We start from the raw sequence: 17586 nt of genomic DNA on the forward strand, positions 1-17586 counted from the left end.
CAAAGTTCAACGATTTGACCTTTGAGAACTCTATCAAACTCCTCTGACAATTTTGGGTATAAACACTTGAAATTTTTGATATAGGTTCCTTGGACATGGATCTAACTTAATAACTTGATTTGAGCCCCAAACAATAAATATTAAGGGGTCAAAGTTAAAAAAAAATTGACCGTTTTTTTTTTTTTTTTTTTTTTTGCTCAACGTACACTTCCAAACACCCAAGCAATGCTGGTATATATATATATATATATATATATATATATATATATAAGGGGTGGGGTCACTGGTTTATCATAACCTCAGGCTACCTGAGGATAAGGGTTAATGAGTGTCAGGTATACAGTGAGACAAGACTGTGACGTTCAGTAATCATGGAACTTGGGTATGGTTTAATCATTTATGAGGACGGCTCAACAAGAAGTTATTTACATTATGTGTGAATCCAATTCTTCAAAAGAATCCCTCTTGATTGGAACAAAAATTGCCTCAGTGTAAAACGCTTTTTCCTCAACTAATCAAACAATTTACTTTAATTTTAAAGTAAATTGTTTGATTAGTTACTTTAACAAATCTTACGTTTTCTTTTTTTTTTTTTTAATTTAATTTAAAAAAAGAAAAGAAAAGAAAACGTAAGATTTGTTAAAGTAAAAATATTTTGAAAAAATTACTTGGATAGAGTAATAGCAAAAAATAGTGCAGCTTTCAATTATGTTGTAAATAAGTGTCAAATATTTGTCTTAAATTTTGAGTTTATTGCTTTGAATTTTAAAGTTTATTTAAAAGAAAACAAGGTAGTCTATCTTCTGTTGTCATTTTTGTTACTTTAGCATTTGTGACATCATAAAGGATTTTGGTGTCATCAACCTGTTTTAAAAAAAAGTTATTTTTATTTAAAAAGTGAAATATTGACTCTCCTATAAATAGGACACTGGGTTCATGTGATAATAGAAGTCAAGAGGATTTTTTTTTTTTTTTACAAAGGAGTTACAAAGGCCACTTGAGGATAACAGTTTAAGATCAACGTGTAGTATCTGTTCTTTCGATGCTGCACTTCAATTTCTTCTGTCAGTGAAGGGGAAATCCTTCATGACTGGGACAATTTTTATTTTTGATCCTTTTCTCCACGTTAAAAAACGACCCTGGTGTCTAACTCTGTCCCGTGGGGAGACATTGTAAATAGGAAATTTGGTAAATTGGATTACTTAAAGGGACGGCTCATCAAGAACTTGTTTACGTTGGACTTGAAGACGACCATATTGTACCTATTTACTATACCTCCCCACGGGACAGAGTTAGACACCAGGGTCGATTTTTAACGTGGAGAAAAGGTACAAAAATAAAAAAAATTGTCTCAGTCGTGAAGGACTGATCATCCACCGAAAGAGAAAAAGAAATGGAAGTACAGCATCTGAAGGACAGATACTACACTTTGATCTTGAATTGTAGTCAGCTGGAAAGCAGGCAAGCAGAAAAAAAGCTCCACACATGTGCAGTTCTAAGAAAGAAGCTTTATTCATAGAATCCACATTTAAGTTTAGGCACAAATAAAGAGTGGGAGAAATTATTGGTAGTGGTTTCAGCAAGACAAGTGTTTTTCATGAAAGTTTGGCAACAGAGGGACCATAAGTTGGAGCTCAGACGAGCACTTGCTATGAAAATAATGATAAAGCAAAGACAGGCTTGGTTTCTAAATTCCAATTTTGATGGATGGACAGGTTCACAATGTCTCTCGATATATGCATTCAAGAACAAAATTACACTTTATGGTAAGGAGCAAAGCAATCCACACAAAGAGTTACCTTGCATTTTAGGTAATAAGTGGCTTGCTATTGCAATACTCATTTATATAAGTCCATGTCCATACATCATCAAACAAATAGAATTTTAATAAAGTTTACAAGAATTTTTAAGAGTTTCAATGTAGATGAATTTTATCCTTTCTTCAGAGTAATTTTGCAGTAAAAAGTTCTATTATTTATTCACGGTAGAGAGAGGTAGGCTCTCTCTACTGTGCTAGAAAGCTACTAAGCCCAAAAGTATCTTGTACCTCTATAAGGCTACCATTTGCCCATGTATGGAGTATTGTTGTCATATTTGGGCTAGTGCATCTGCTACTAGTCTCTCGCTCCTAGAAAAGGTTCAAAAGAGAGTCGCCAATCTGATAGGTCCTGAACTGTTGTCTAAGCTCCAGCTTCTGTTCCATCGACGAAATGTTGCACCCCTCTGCCTGTTCTACAAGTATTTTAATGGTGAATGCTTCGACAAACTGCAAGCACTTGTACCCCATTGACATAAATACCCCCGACAAACCCAACAAGCAGCTAAATCCCACCCTTCACAGTAGAGATCCCTAGATGGAAGAGAGCTTTCTACTCCAGTAGTTTCTTCCCCAGAACTGCTAGACTTTGGAGTTCCCTTCCGAAGCCCTGCTTCCCCAACTGTACTGACATGCAGAAGTTCAAGTATAACGTAAACCGACATCTTGCTGCCCAACTCCCTACATAGTACCCCTGTAGCTTAGGTCCCTGATAGTAGCCCCTTACATGAAAGTGGCAGTGTGCCTTGTTTGGGGTGAAAATGTAATAAAAAAAAAATTAAAAAAAATTTTTTTTAATAGATTTTAAAAACAAATTGTCTGTTGTCCTGTTTATAGAACAGTGTGATCTAATGGTTGTCCTGTTTATAGAACAGTGTGATCTAATGGTTGTCCTGTTTATAGAACAGTGTGATCTAATGGTTGTCCTGTTTATAGAACAGTGTGATCTAATGGTTGTCCTGTTTATAGAACAGTGTGATCTAATGGTTGTCCTGTTTATAGAACAGTGTGATCTAATGGTTGTCCTGTTTATAGAACAGTGTGATCTAATGGTTGTCCTGTTTATAGAACAGTGTGATCTAATGGTTGATATTTCCATTTTTGTGTGTCCCTATTTACTTGCCTCCTCATTAAGCCAAAATTAGATTAGACGAGTTCTAAATGTGGAGGATATCCACCTTCATAAGAAAGTTCATTGATTAGGACAAATGTAATTTTAACCCTACCAGACCAAGTTACCGATATACCGGTAATTTCCGAAAATACTATATATCAAGTTACCGCTAAACTGGTATTTTTCCGACCGTGTGTTTTTGTGTTGTCAGGGAGCTAAAAATAGCTGCCTCATCTGATTGTATCTGTGATGCGTGCATAGAGAAACACCTGAAATACAACAGACAACACCCTGGAGTATCTTAAAAAACACCCCCAAAAGAAGGTGAAGACAAGGTTCTGGTGCACCCATTGCAGAAGGTACCTGTGCATCAAGGAGGGTTCCACTTGTTGGGCAGACTGGCGGTAGATGAAAGGCAAAAAATTCCCAAATCGTTTAAATTTTTTTCACAATTTTTCCCAGGCACCAGGGCAAATTAGGTTCAATAGGTCAGGTTTGGTAGGGTTAAAAAAAGACAGAAAAAAAGTCTTTGCTTGCATCCCAGCACAAAGGTCGAGAACTTTTGTGTCTTTGGATAAAACAATCAGATGTTTCTTAGTTTGCATGCATGCGGGTATGTTATTGAGATTGGGCATTAATTCAAGACGACTTATTTAATAAAATCGTGATTCATCTATTAATTGTTACATATTTTCATTTTAAAATGGTAAATATAAAAACATTAAGTTTCTTATTGTAATTGCCATACTTCAAGCTTGTTATTTTTTTTTTTTTTTTCTATTAATCATTCCTAGGTCTTTTCCATATCGTAGGAGTTTTTCCACAGAAATGTTGATAACTTGATAACTATTCATCTGATGATGATGAAATTTTTATATGGCTATTATTAAGTCATCAGAATCTATACATGAAATTTTTTAAAAAATCACAAGGTGAAATTCCAGAAAAATTACGACCTTGACCAAACTTGTCAAGGTCATATAAAATACAGGATTCATTGACTACAACTTGTTCTCTTTCGGTGGAGGAGAAATCCTTCACGACTGAGACAATTTTTATTTTTGTACCTTTTCTCCACGTTAAAAAACGACCCTGGTGTCTAACTCTGTCCCGTGGGGAGGCATAGTAAATAGGTACAACAATAGGCTATGTAGTGAATTTCTATGATGAATGGAATCAAAGTTATTGCTGAAAGTATGAATTTCACATTTTCTTTGATTTTGAACTTATAACAAATTTTATTTTAGTATATATAATCTAAGTTATATCTAGGGCTATGACAACAGAATATTCTTTTCCTTCTTGAGTATATATCCGACACAGTTAGACACACTTAATGAACCGTGAACCACATCTATCTATTTTTTTTATTTATTTATTTTTTTTTTTACATAGGCATCACCACTTATCAAGGATAAACATATAAGATATTAACGGATATATACTCAAGACTCAAAACGGTGAAAAGAATATGCGGTTGTCACAGCCCTAGTTATATATATCATGACTGATATTTTTACAAAATTTAGAGACACTTGCAATCAATTGGTCAACCAGTGTGAACACTAGGCTACACACACAGTGCCAAACTCTATTGAAATCATGACTTTGACAGATAATAAAAGGAATCTTGTAAAATTTAATTTTAGTTAATCGGAAACAGGTACATTTTTTTTTTTTTTTTCTTTCAATATAATGTTTACAATTTAGACAAAGATAAAAAGAATAATAGACTTGGTGAAGTCAACTCAATTGTTTTTGTCTTTTATGACGTCACACCACAGTCCTTATCTCACATGACAACCAATGGCCAGCGGCCAACAAAAATTAGCAATAAATGTTCTATTGTTAAAAAGAAAATGTTACTGCCAAATAAATGATATAAATATTTTAGACAAAGGCACACACATTCACTTTTGTGTATTTGTTCAAAATTTTGGCATGACTCGTTAAAAAAAAAACTTTTTTTTTTTTTTTGGTCCACCGATTTATTGGAGAAGGACCTATGTTTCAGTGGTGTCCATGTGTCGATCCGTGCGTCCATTAGTCCGGACGATTGCCAGATAACCATCAATTAGTTTTCCCTGAAATTTTGCCACAAATTGTATTTCATTAAATAGATGTGCATAGTAAAAAAAACTTTTGCAAAAATTCCTGTTGCATCCCCAGGGGCTCAAAAGAGGTCCAAAATGCCCCCAAATGGGCAAAAATGACATGTTTTGCCTCATAACTTTTGATCCATCCATTAGATTTTTCTGAAACGTGGCCAAAATGTAGAACCCATTATTCTTAATATAAATCCAGTATGGGTGACCCTGGTAAAATTCTGGTTTGCATCTCCGGGGACTTTTAGTGCTAAAAACGACCCTTTTTGTGTCTCTTTCTTTTCATATTTCTCAACAAAAACTGGATATGTCTGACTATATAGTGTTTTTCATCGTGGTCAACTTAAATATAAATGTGTTAAGGCATGAAACTGCACAGTTATCCATTTACACTGGGATTCGGCTTCACAAGGGGCTCAAAAGAGGTCAAAAATGACACTTTTTTTGCTCCATAGCATTTGATCCATCCATTAGATTTTCCTGAAACTTGGCCAAAATGTGGAGGCCATTGTTCTTAATATAAATTCAGTATGGGTGACCCTGGCAAAATTCTGGTTCGCATTCCCCTGGGACTTTTAGGGCTAAAAAAACATGCCCTTTTGGAGCTCTTTTTTCATATTATTCAAAAACTTTATGTCTATGTAGTGGTTTTCCATGGTGTTGAATTCAAATGTACATGTATTAAGGCATGAAACTGCATCATTTGTCCATTTTTACTGTGATTTGTTGTTCCCAGGAGCTCAAAAGGGATCACAAATACCCACAAATTGCAAAAAATGACATTTTTTACCCCATAACTTTTACCTTATCCAATAAATTTTTCTGAAACTTGATTAAAATGTGACGGCGACATTGGCTCTTCACACTTCTCACATTCGTAATTTATTCACTATTTTTTTTTGTGGCGTCATCTCACATGCAGCACCAGATGGGGATCATGCACGTGCGTTTTTTTTTTATTATTATTATTATTATACATAGGAGTCACCACTTATCAAGGCCCAGAGGGCCCCCAAGGATAAAGGTTAAAGAGTTTACATTAATCAATGGCACAAAATCAGTAATCGTTAGTAGTGTAAATTTGGTAAATTAGATTATTTAAGGGGATGGCTCATCAAGAACTTGTTTATGTTGGACTTGAAGACAACCATATTGTAGACAGCTGGAAAGCAGGCAAACGGAAGATAGTTCTACAGGTGTGTAGTTCTAAGAAAGAAGCTTTGTTCATGGAATTTACGTTTAGGTTTAGGCACAGAGTGGGAGAAATTATTGATAGTGTTTTCAGCTAAACGAGTGTTTCTCGTGAAAGTTTGGCAAGGGGGGACCATAGACGAGCACTTGCCATAAGAATAACGATAAAGTCTGAGCTCCAATCATTGGTCCCCCCTCGCCAATCTTTCACGATAAACACCCATCTAGCTGAAACCACTGTCAAAAATTTTTCCGTGCCAAAATATAAAACGTAGATTCCATGAACAAAGCTTCTTTCTAAGAAGTGCACACCTGTGGAACTCTCTTCCGTTTGCCTGTTTCCTACCTGACTACAACTTGGATGTCTTCAAGTCCAATATAAACAAGTTCCTGATGAACCGTCCCCCTTAAGACACTTTATCAAATCTCCAATACTAATAAGTACTACGATACTATCCCATTGATTACTGTACCCGCAATAACCCTTATCCCCAAGTGGCTTCCGGGCCTTGATAAGTGGTGACTACCATGTAAAAAAAAAAAAAAAATTACAATCAGACACATGGATGATTTTAAATGATCAACTCTGGGTTTCTTTAATTTCAGCTAATGCCCCCCCCCCCTTCTATTATACAAGAACTCTAAAAATATTAAGAAACATTCTATATTTTCATATATATATATTTATACTTCCATTTTAAACAAATATAAACTCTCGTTTGTGATTTTTTTATTTTTTAACTTTTTGAACTCATTTTGTTTCTTTCGCTCTCTCTCATTTAAGTATTACCTAAAAATTGGTTTTCTTTAAAATCTATTTCTCTAAAACTGACCCTCCCTAAAACATTTTTTCCAAATTGGAACCCTAAAATGGGACCTTCAAAAATTCACCTCTTTCTGTTTAGAGAAGTTGTTAGCAGCATCCCTTACCTTGACTTTAGTCATCTAATGTGACGTCCATTAAAACAAGTGAAGCATGCATGGTTCGCCGTGAGTGCATAGTGAACGAGGCATAAAAAAATGCCCAAGTTCAGCCCCGACATTCCCCAGGGGACGTCAAATCCTGGTGAAAATGGGAAAATGAACAAACGGTGCAGTTTTAGGCCTTATGTTAAGGCCTAAAACTGCACCATTTGTTCATATATAAATTTGAGTTTTGCACCATGCAAAAAAAAAAAAAAAAAAAAATGACTAAGTCCATCATTTGTATCCCCCCCCCCTTAGCACCAAAAGTTCCCAAGACCGTAACATATTTAAATTTGAGTTTCGCACCATGCAAAACTGCTAAATAGACATATACAAAAAATTTTTGGCAAATATGGTAAAATAGTTCCAAAAATTGAATGCTTTTATTAGCCCTAATAAGAGAGTTATCGCGAAGTATAGGCAAACAAAATTATATAGAAATCAGTTACAACTTTTCAGAAAGTCTTATAAAAATCCAAGGCATCAAATTTTTTGTTTTTTTTTAATAACCACAAAAATGTCAATTTTAGCCATTTTAACCCGAAAGGCCATCCTAGAGGGGCAACCAGTTTTCCCATACATAACAACACTGTAAAACCGATTCCCCTGGTGAACCCCTGCCCAATTGAACCCGAGTAAATATATTTTTACTATTTTTACTAAATTGTAAATATTATTCATCCAGGGCAATGCTTATAAAGAAACTACAAACTTTGTGGGTGTTTGTTTTGTTTAGTAGTTTCTTGGGTTTTTTTTTACTTTTAGCTAGACATGCATACACACATGCGTTTTGTCCTTCATATAATAGACTAGCCTGGGTGCCCGTCATTACCCAGGTGTTTGGAGGTGTGTGTTGAGCAAAAAAAAAAAAAAGTGGTAGTAGGCAGTCAGGCTCGAACCCATACCGCAAAGAAGGGAAAGAATGTGAAAAAAAGGAAAAAACGGACATCTTTGCTGTTGCATCCATCGCCAAATCGGGATAGTATTTCATTTACTGCGGGAACGCTTTTTTTTATTTTTATTTTCCCAAGATGTTATAGGAAAAAGACTAACACAGGTGTGGTGAGCGACAAATGTTGAATATTTATCTTCTTAAAGTCGAGCAAATTAAATAGACAAGTGAGCTCTGTTTGTTAACTCTGAGATATTACGATTTGTATGTGAAGAAAAAGTTTTAAGTTGTGAACCGACTAACCGCTTCTCTGAAAAAAGCCTTTTGTAGACATACAGAAAAAGCGAACACACGTACATACATTTTTGCTTTTATATTTATAGATATTGTATGGCTTTTGAACCTGACAAAAACTGAACTGTTTTTAATAGCCTTAATCTAGTCAGGTTTTGTCTGGTTCAAAATCTGTACCAGCATTCTGGTTATATTTCTGAAGAGTAAGTTATAAACAAAAAAATATCTGAACTCTGCAATAACTTATTTTTGATTTTTAACATTTTTTTTTTTTTTTTTTTTTTTTTTTTTTTCAGGGACCCCTGGTCCAAGCCGTGGTAAAAGGAGCCACAAAGGTCAACGGCGGATGTTTACAAATGAAGAAGAACTTGCTCAACAACACGAACAGGAAGAAAAGAAAAGAGCATGGAGGGTGAGTGATTGGTTTCCCTTTCTTGCATGTACGCTTGAAAGGACACAAATTAACTTTCCCAGAACAGCAGGAATGGTTTACTACAAAAGACACGAAGTAGAACATTTTAGTTCTGTTTCTTTTTTAGCATTCTTCCTTTTGCCAAATTACCATAACTAGAAAAATGAATTTCCGAAACGGAACACTGGCCAAGATCAAAGTGTAGTATCTGTTCTCCAGATGCTGCACTTCAATTTCTTGTTCTGTCAATGGAGAAGTCCTTCATGACTGAGACAATTTTTAATTTTTGTTCCTTTTCTCCACGTTAAAAAAAACAACCCTGGTGTCTAACTCTGTCCCATGGGGAGGCATTTTAAATAGGAACAGCTGTGCACCAATTTTGTCTCCTTTCGAAGATTATAATCAAGAAATAATGCTATAGGTGGGAACGATACGACAGGGGCATGTTTGAAATGAATGCTACTGTTTAGAGCACAATTGAACTATGATACTTTTGTATTTTAAACTTTAATTCAAGCCATTAGATAGAAGTAATTTTATAAAATCAACACTTGATTCTCTACAGTGCAATGTAAAATACAATCTATTATGGACTGTCACTGCGGGAAGTATATAAACTTCTGGATGCTCTGCAGTGGTCCTCGACTAGAGCAGGCAAGTTCTGCATTTGGTCAAAAAAGAAAAAGGCCGATTTCTGTTTCTCGAGTCTTATCTCTTTATTTTTTCATTGCTATTTGGCTGCATTTTATTTATCTATTTCCCTTCTTTCTTGCATTACCTTTTTCTTTTCCTCTTAATGCTCTTCCTTTTCCCCATCTTCATCTTGTGGGAAAAGTTTTCTAGCCTGTTTAAGGAAGCATACCTTCCTTTTCAGCAGACTTGGCAATATCTTGAATGAACATATTCCACTTTATATTACCTGATGTTTAAACATTGGACTCTCAGGAAGTGTGCTATCAGTCGTGTATATTTCCTTGAAGAATCTGATATATAAGAGACCTAAAACTTACCATCGAAAACATCACTATTCAAGTGTATTTTGAGTATTAAAAAAAAGAAATTGTCTGATGCACTTTTTTTTTTTTTTTTTTCTTGTAAATATTTTTGTTTTCAGGTATGGACTAAATTTTTGTTTACGTGTTTCTTATAATTTTTCTCTTTATTTTTATTTTTGCCTTTCTCAGAAGCAAAAGGGAATTGAGAGTGATGACGAAGATGGAAGTGATGGAGGAAACGGCTCATCATCTTCAGATTCTGATAGCGAAGAAGTGGGTATAGTTTAATTTTCATTTCTTTTAATCTATGACTTGCTCTCAAATAATAAAAATTATAAAAAGAAAAGACACTTTGGCTAGAATCAAAGTATAGTATTTGACACCCATTCTCCCACAAAAAAGTGACATTTTAATGTTAAACATTACATATTTTTAAATCGATTTATAACTGCCCCAAAAAGTATGGGCGCCAACTCTTCTACATAAAGTGTACACGGGGCCGTTTATTTTGGGTCAACTTGTATTTAAAACCCGCTGAGTCATGTCACGTGATCTTGACGTCAGCAAGCTGTAATGGCAGTCTAAATTTAAAAACATTGTTATCGGTAAAAAAAATTTTAACCCTCACACAAGCTAAACTATGAACTTCTACGCTATGACATTACCAAAGTTATTAGCACGTTAAAAATAGTTAGATACGATAGTTAAATGAAAAATATCAAGCCAAAAATGTGAAGTAAAAAAAAAAAAAAAATACGCTTACAAAAAATATTAACAATCGAAGTTTTTACAAAAAAAAAACAGCCAGACGCCATTTTCTTTTTTAGTAACACTCTTTAGAGTAAGGAAGACGAAGTGAGAGAGAGAGAGAGAGAGAGAGAGAGAGAAAAACGTTAACTTTTTCACCCCGAAATCAACAATTTTCGACTGGGGGGGGGGGGTCAACAACACATGCGTCAGATGACGTTGTGACCTGATTTACTTTAGAAAAACTGAACAAATTCCATATACGTCGCTTTAACTCAGGTAGTTAAGGCCTTGGTTGATTATCTAAACGTTTTGGGTTACAATAGTGATGTGAGATTTTTTTTTTTTTTTTAAATTTAAAAATTGAACCCTGTATTATTTAAGCCATTTTTCACGTAACGTTCGTTTTCCTGTTTTTTTTTTTACTTCGCTTATTCTTAGCGACACCCCAAAACACCCAGGTACCCACCGATTTTTTTTTTAATTTTAATATCGAAACAGGCTTATTTAAGCCATTTTTCACGTGGTCGTTTTTCTGTTTTCATCGTTCATTTGCCTTACGTTAGTTTTTTTTTGTGGGTTTTTTTTTTTTTCGATGTTTTCGCTTAAAACGTTTTCTTTTCTTACTTCGCTTATAACAATACTTACATCGTCATCGTCGTAACGCTCAACGACTTTCAAACACCTTTCACTTATTCGCTTATAACAATGCTTCATTCTGGCTGGCCGATTTTATTTTCAAACTTCGCCTCAGGGCTTCGGCTTCAAAGTTAATTTAGGAACATAGATCTTTGCAAAACGTAAGCAATGATTTCAAAATTTTTTTGGCAACATAATTAACCATCAAATTATGACTATTCAAAGTTTTGTTGGAAATTAAAGAATTTACTGCTTTGGTGCTTGTCTAAATTCGGGTCGATTTAAAAAAAAAAAAAATAAAACAAATTCTTGAAAAATTTTAAAAAATCTTTGTACATACCTGTCACCGCACAAAGATGTCATATTCCAAAAATCACAGAAATCAATCAAGTAGGTTTTTTTTTTTTTTTTTTTTTTTTATTATTATTAAAGAAAATCAAATTTTATGACACATTTTATCAAAGGATTAGATGTGCAATCTTAATTAGAAATGATCGGAAATATAGGATCAACAAGGGCAGACAAATCAACTTTGGGAAAAAAATCTTTCTGCTCTAAAAAAAATCCTTTGAAATTACCACTTTTATAGGTTTTCATGGATGCTGAAAATGAAAATAACATTTCTGAACACAATTTAATGTAAAATGAGCACCCACACATCGACCCCCCCCCCTCCCTCTTCTCTCCCAAACAAAAATTCTGTGTTTACATGGGGTGAGGAGGGGGGGGTGATCTTTTTTTTTTTTATAAATCGAGATTGATTTCCATGATTTTTGGAATATGACCTGACATCGTCGCGTAGTGACAACTGTAAATCATAAGGATTTTTCTTGAAAAAAAAAATTTTTTTTTTTTAGGCCCAAATCTAGACCAGCACAACTGTTTTTTGTACTGTTGGTTCAGAAGCCAAATTTCACTGTGTGTATGTGTAACTAGAAATGCTTTGAACAAGTGACTGGAGAATTGCCTGTACACTAAATAAAGAAACTAGCACAACATCTTTTGACAAAGATAACAATCCTGAAGAGAAGGCACTGTATTTGTGTGGTACATATTAAAGGACCTGAAAGAAATTTAACTGGGCACAGATTCGAACCTTTCAGGAATGTTATTTCTATGGACATCCCAAAGTCTTGGGAAATGATTAAAAAAAAACTATAAAAAAAAGAGAAATTAGTTGATCAGTAGAACAAAAGTATAGAAAGTGAAGCTAGTAAAACAACAGTGGGAGTGGGGGGCACAAACGCACACAAAGGCCATCTGAAATGCCTGGTTGTAAAATATAAATGTTTTAATTGATGCAGATTTTGTATTTATTATTACAAAGCCAATTCTCTATTGAATATTATATTGTACTTAATATTATAGTAATTAAAAAAAAAAGAAGAAAAAAAAGTGACTTGGGTGCCATCAGCTAGAATCAAAACCAAAACATTTGGTGTTACAGCTGCGATCCCTATCATTTGAGCTATCGACAGATAGATAAGATTTAAAATTAAACCACTTCAAGCTGTGGATGAATTCGGATATGTGCAAAAATAATAGAAATATGATGGAAAGTTGAAATTAAGGGTTTGCTTTTCAATTTGCCGACATATTTCTGTATGCATTATTCATCCATCCAAACAAAGATTTTACTCGTTATAAACCATCCTTGGTGTATGATTATTATTTCCTGTTAATTTCAGTGTTCGGTGACTAGTAGTTTAAGAACTTATTAAATTTTTTCGCAAACACACACACACACACACACACAATCTACCATTTTATTTATATAGATTATATAAAAAATTAAATATAATAATTGTGCGTGCATGAACAGGTATTAGTAGTTATTTACATAAACCAAGTATTGTTGACTCTGACCCAAGAAGATTGCGATCTCCAGTGTAATCCACAAAAAATGTACTTTTGTACAAATATCTTAAGTTTTAATATTTTTTCATTTTTTTCACCCAACTTCCAAGAAAACTTGACATTAATGGTTGTTTACATGACTTGAGTACTAGTTGCGTCAGTCGGCATTAACCCTATTTGGGTTTAACTGGCTTCCTCCAAACAAGGAAATTTCATGGGAGTATGAAATTCCCAAGTGGTCCCCAGTCGCATGTATATCCCCGTTAGGGGAGATGACGATGTTAGGTTTTTGCAACTCTTGCAGGGATGTACATACAGCGCCTAGAATTCCTAAATTGGTCACCCAGTTTAGTGATAACCAGGCTCAATGTTGCTTAACTTCGGTGATCTGATGGGAACCAGTGTGTCAATGTGATTGTCGTATTTGAGTACTGGGTGCCCACAAAAAAAAACCCAGGGGAAATGTGAAAAATTAGCACATAATGTGTGATTTGTTTGAAATAGAAAATAGTTGTTTGTAACAGAAGCTTTGATAGTGCTTTACCAAACACCATTAGAACATTGATTCTGACAGGATTGTTTTTGTCTATGAAAATGATGACCATTGTATTGCGGTAGTATACATAAGACACACTTCCAAGACTTATGGTCTTCATTTTGGGGGTCTGTTTGAGTCCAATGGAGATGGCATCAGGGAATAACAGACGCCATTTTCTCAAACCTACCCAATCTGATCAACTGGCTGATGTTTGCATAAACATCCACAAGTCTATCTAATTACTAGGGCTATGACAAGAGAATATTCTTTTTGTTTTGACTCTCTAGTATATATCTGACACAGTTAGATACAGTTGATCAATTAAGAACCACATCACTATCTAAAAACATAAGATATCAACTGATACTCGAGAGTCAAAATAATGAAAAAAATATTCTCTTGTCATAGCCCTACTAATTACGGATTACCTACTACGATGCATCTTTTCACTATTCTCATTGAGAAGTGAAAACAAAAGTTTAGCGATACTTGTCAAAGTTACATAAAAATAGTAAAGATTCATTATTTTGGTCAACCCTACCCCCACCCTCTCCGTGCATAGTCCAATCTTTGGTACTTGTACAGTTTAATCAAGACATTAAAAAATGAAAATATTGAGGGGGGGGGGGTTATATTGTACGTATCTGTTATGGAATGAAATTCTCCAAAAAAAAATTTCACATAATTCCATCAATTTAAAAAAAAAAATTTTTTATTTTTTATTTTTTTTTATTGTTTTTTTTTTTTTTTTTTTTTTTTTTTTACAGCAAAAACAATATTTGTTATGATATCGAGCAAAAGGTTCGATTTTTTTTTTTTTTTTTTTTTTTTTTATAGGAAGAAAAGCTAGTATTAAAGATGAAGAGGGAGTGTCGGGTCTTTAATTTGAGTTATTTCCCTGTGGCGTGTTAAAAAAAAAATTCCAAGATGTATGTCTGCTTTCAATGCGCTGTCATAAAAACGTGTTTTTCTGCTGAAAAAAAAAAAAAAAAACTTGATCAAATTAAGTGAATTTTTTTTTTTTTTTTTTTTTTTTTTTTTTTTTAGAGATCTTCAGTTCAAAACGGATACATACAATATAACTTTTTTTTTTTTTTTTTTTTTCGATATTTTCATTTTTTCATGTCTTGATTAAACTGTACAAGTGCCCAATCTTTTTGATTAAAACACAATAAAGTTATAGATACTTCTAAATAATACAATCGAGAAAGTTTTTTTTTTTTTTTTTTTTTTTTTTTTTTTTTTTTTTTTACACTTTTTACCTAGATTTTAAGTAAATATAATTTATAAATTGTTCATTGTTTATATATTTTTTTTTAATTGTTCATCACAAAAAAATATAATGCAATTTGATTATTCTTGAAATTAAATTTTTCTAAAGTGGGTATAAAAGTCATTATTTTCTCTGGATTTTTTTTTCCTTTTTAATACTCTTAATTTTCTTAAATTAAAATAAGTATTTCATATTTTTCTTGTGCAACGTCAGGACACAAGGCCTGTTAGTGTAAAATTAAATTCAATAACATTACCAGTTAGTTTTTTTTTAAACAGAACAAATTATTTTCTTTTCAGATGAAAAGCAAAGGAGTTAGTCACTTAATAGATATCGAGAATCCAAACCGAGTTAATTCAAACAAGTCCAAGAAAGTCTCTGAACTACATGTTGACGGAGGTGGTGATGGGGGTGGAGGAGGAGGAGGAGGAGGAGGAGGAGGTGGTGGTGGAGTTGGTGCAAATCTCTCTAGAAGAGAGCGGTAAGTATTTTATTCATTTTATTATGTTGCAGTGGGCATCTCGAATTAAATTTTTTTGCCTTTTAAAGGAACTTTTTGATGCTTTGATATCACTGTTCTGGAAGTGATCGTTGAACATTTAAATGTTTATATCTGGTTTTTAAGTTCTTAATCTATATATCTTCTATATATATATATATATAAAAGCGAAAATGTATGTATGTATGTTCGCTTTTTGTGTATGTCCAAGAAAGGCTTTTTTCCGATAACCGATCGGTCGCCTCACAACTTCTTAAAACTTTTTCTATCGCACTTAAATGATAATATCTACGAGTTAACAACCAGGGTCGCCTGTCTATTTAATTTGCCCAACATTGAAAAGATAAATATTCAACAATTTTCGATCGCCGCATGTGCATTAAGCTTTTTCGTATAATAATAAAAGCGAAACGGAGCTTGGTGCAATCGCCAGGAATGTCCAAAAGCAATCAGCTTTGATCAATGTGGAGTTTCTCCTTATATCAGACAATTGCTATTCAAATTGGACAATCCTTTTATGGGGAGCTGGTCTCCCCCCCCCTAACATCTTGGAGGGGGGGGTTAAAAAGCGTTCCCGCAGTAAATAAAATACTACCTGCAGTCAAAGTTGACCTCATTAAATCATTAAAACGGACACCTGCCAATTGTAAATCCTTAAATAAATTCAAACGTGTTTCCGTTAGTATTTCATGGTGACTCAGTGGTTGACGTCGCATGTTTTTTTTTTTCCTTTCATACTTTAATTTCTAACTTCGCCTCTCGGGTTCGGGTTCAATCCTTCATACTTACCCACCAAAACTTTTCATGCTATTCCTTCCTCTCGCATGTTTGTTCGGCTTTTCTTTGTATAAAATCGAAACTAATCGAAAGCAAAGGCAGCTACCTGACCTTTCATGCCAGGACATCCAGACAGCAAATAGCTTTGATCACTGTGGAGGAAACCCTTCATATCAGACAATTGCTATTCATTTGGACACTCCTTTTTTTTGTGGGGAATTGGTTTTCCCCAACATTGTTGGGAAACAAATAAATGAAACAGCGGAAAGCTGAACTGGCCTTCAGCTAACCTTCATTTCTGCACAGGTCAACTTTTTGATTGACATCGATAAATTTGAACGCTTTTCACTTCCTATGGCCTCGTAGCGTAGCAAGTAAGATGTCACGTTTTCTTTCACTTTCTTTTCCGCCTTTGGGTCTGTGCCTCCCTCCCTACTAACACTTTTTTCTTTTACATCTCCAAACACCCGGGCAACGCCGGGTACCCCTGCTAGTTTTATATAATTCCTGTTTTTGAAGTTTTTCTCCCGTGTTTGACGTTTGTATTTAATGATTTGAAATCACCAACTCTCCATTTTGTTTTCTTTGGATTTCTCTGCACTTGTGCATTTTAATTGGATATCAAAAAAAAAAAAAAATAATTTTAAGTAAAAACACTATTACTGCAGAGTTTTTTTACAGACAAATTTATCTTTAATTCACCTTTGGCAACTAAATATTTTTGATTACTAGCCAAACCCACATGATTTTTGGAATGTGGCATCTTTTTTCCTTGACAAGTACGTACATAATAAAGACTGTTTATTTATTCATTTTTTTTTTTTATAAATAATTGTAATTCTAAATATGCACCGGATTTTATGTTGGGATTTGAAGATATGAACATACAAATTTCTTCAGTTTTTTTAAACAGCTTTCATTAAAAAAAGAAAAAAAGTACATTGTTCTATGAAACTTTTATTATTTAAATAATTTGACTTTGCCTGTTTTATTTGAAAACAAACAAAGGTTGAAAAGACATTTTTCACTCCGTAATGAACTTTGGAAGATTGTCGATGAAAAAAACACAATCACCAAAAGATACTCGTTTAATTATTTCTAGTCACCACTTAGAAAAATCACTTGCAAATTCGACTGTTTCACTCGTAACGTAAAGCTTTGTACTGAATTACATGCCCTGTCAAAATAAGTAAAAATTTCAAAGATTACAAAATAAAATGATCGAGTGGAAAAATAATTTTAAAAGTAAAATTTATCAAATAACTAGCAAACCTACCTACACTTTGCACGGAACTTTGTATGCTCGAGTACCTGAGCGAACAGCAAAATCTCAACCTTAACCTTTGACAACGGCTTTGAGAAATGGTAGGCACTATCTCTAGGTCAAAGACCATCATGTCAGGTTTGGTAATGATCGCTCCAGTTATGTGTGCTATGCTATGACCTTGACCTTGAAAAATAGTATGCACGA

At 33.9% G+C, this 17586-nt stretch overlaps 1 protein-coding gene across 1 annotated transcript in view; it reads left to right on the top strand.

The window, feature by feature from the left end:
- Positions 1-17586, top strand: part of LOC145254832 (uncharacterized) — a 40485-nt gene that overhangs the window by 12919 nt on the left and 9980 nt on the right. Inside the window, exons 2-4 of the mRNA XM_080113667.1 lie at positions 8675-8790; positions 9975-10058; positions 15139-15320. Coding sequence (XP_079969793.1) covers positions 8675-8790; positions 9975-10058; positions 15139-15320 — 382 coding nt within the window. The remainder of the gene's footprint in view (positions 1-8674; positions 8791-9974; positions 10059-15138; positions 15321-17586) is intronic.

The sequence above is a fragment of the Euprymna scolopes genome, chromosome 30 (genome assembly GCF_053919585.1).
Source record: "Euprymna scolopes isolate OS-2025 chromosome 30, ASM5391958v1, whole genome shotgun sequence".
Classification (NCBI taxonomy): Eukaryota; Metazoa; Mollusca; class Cephalopoda; order Sepiida; family Sepiolidae; genus Euprymna; species Euprymna scolopes.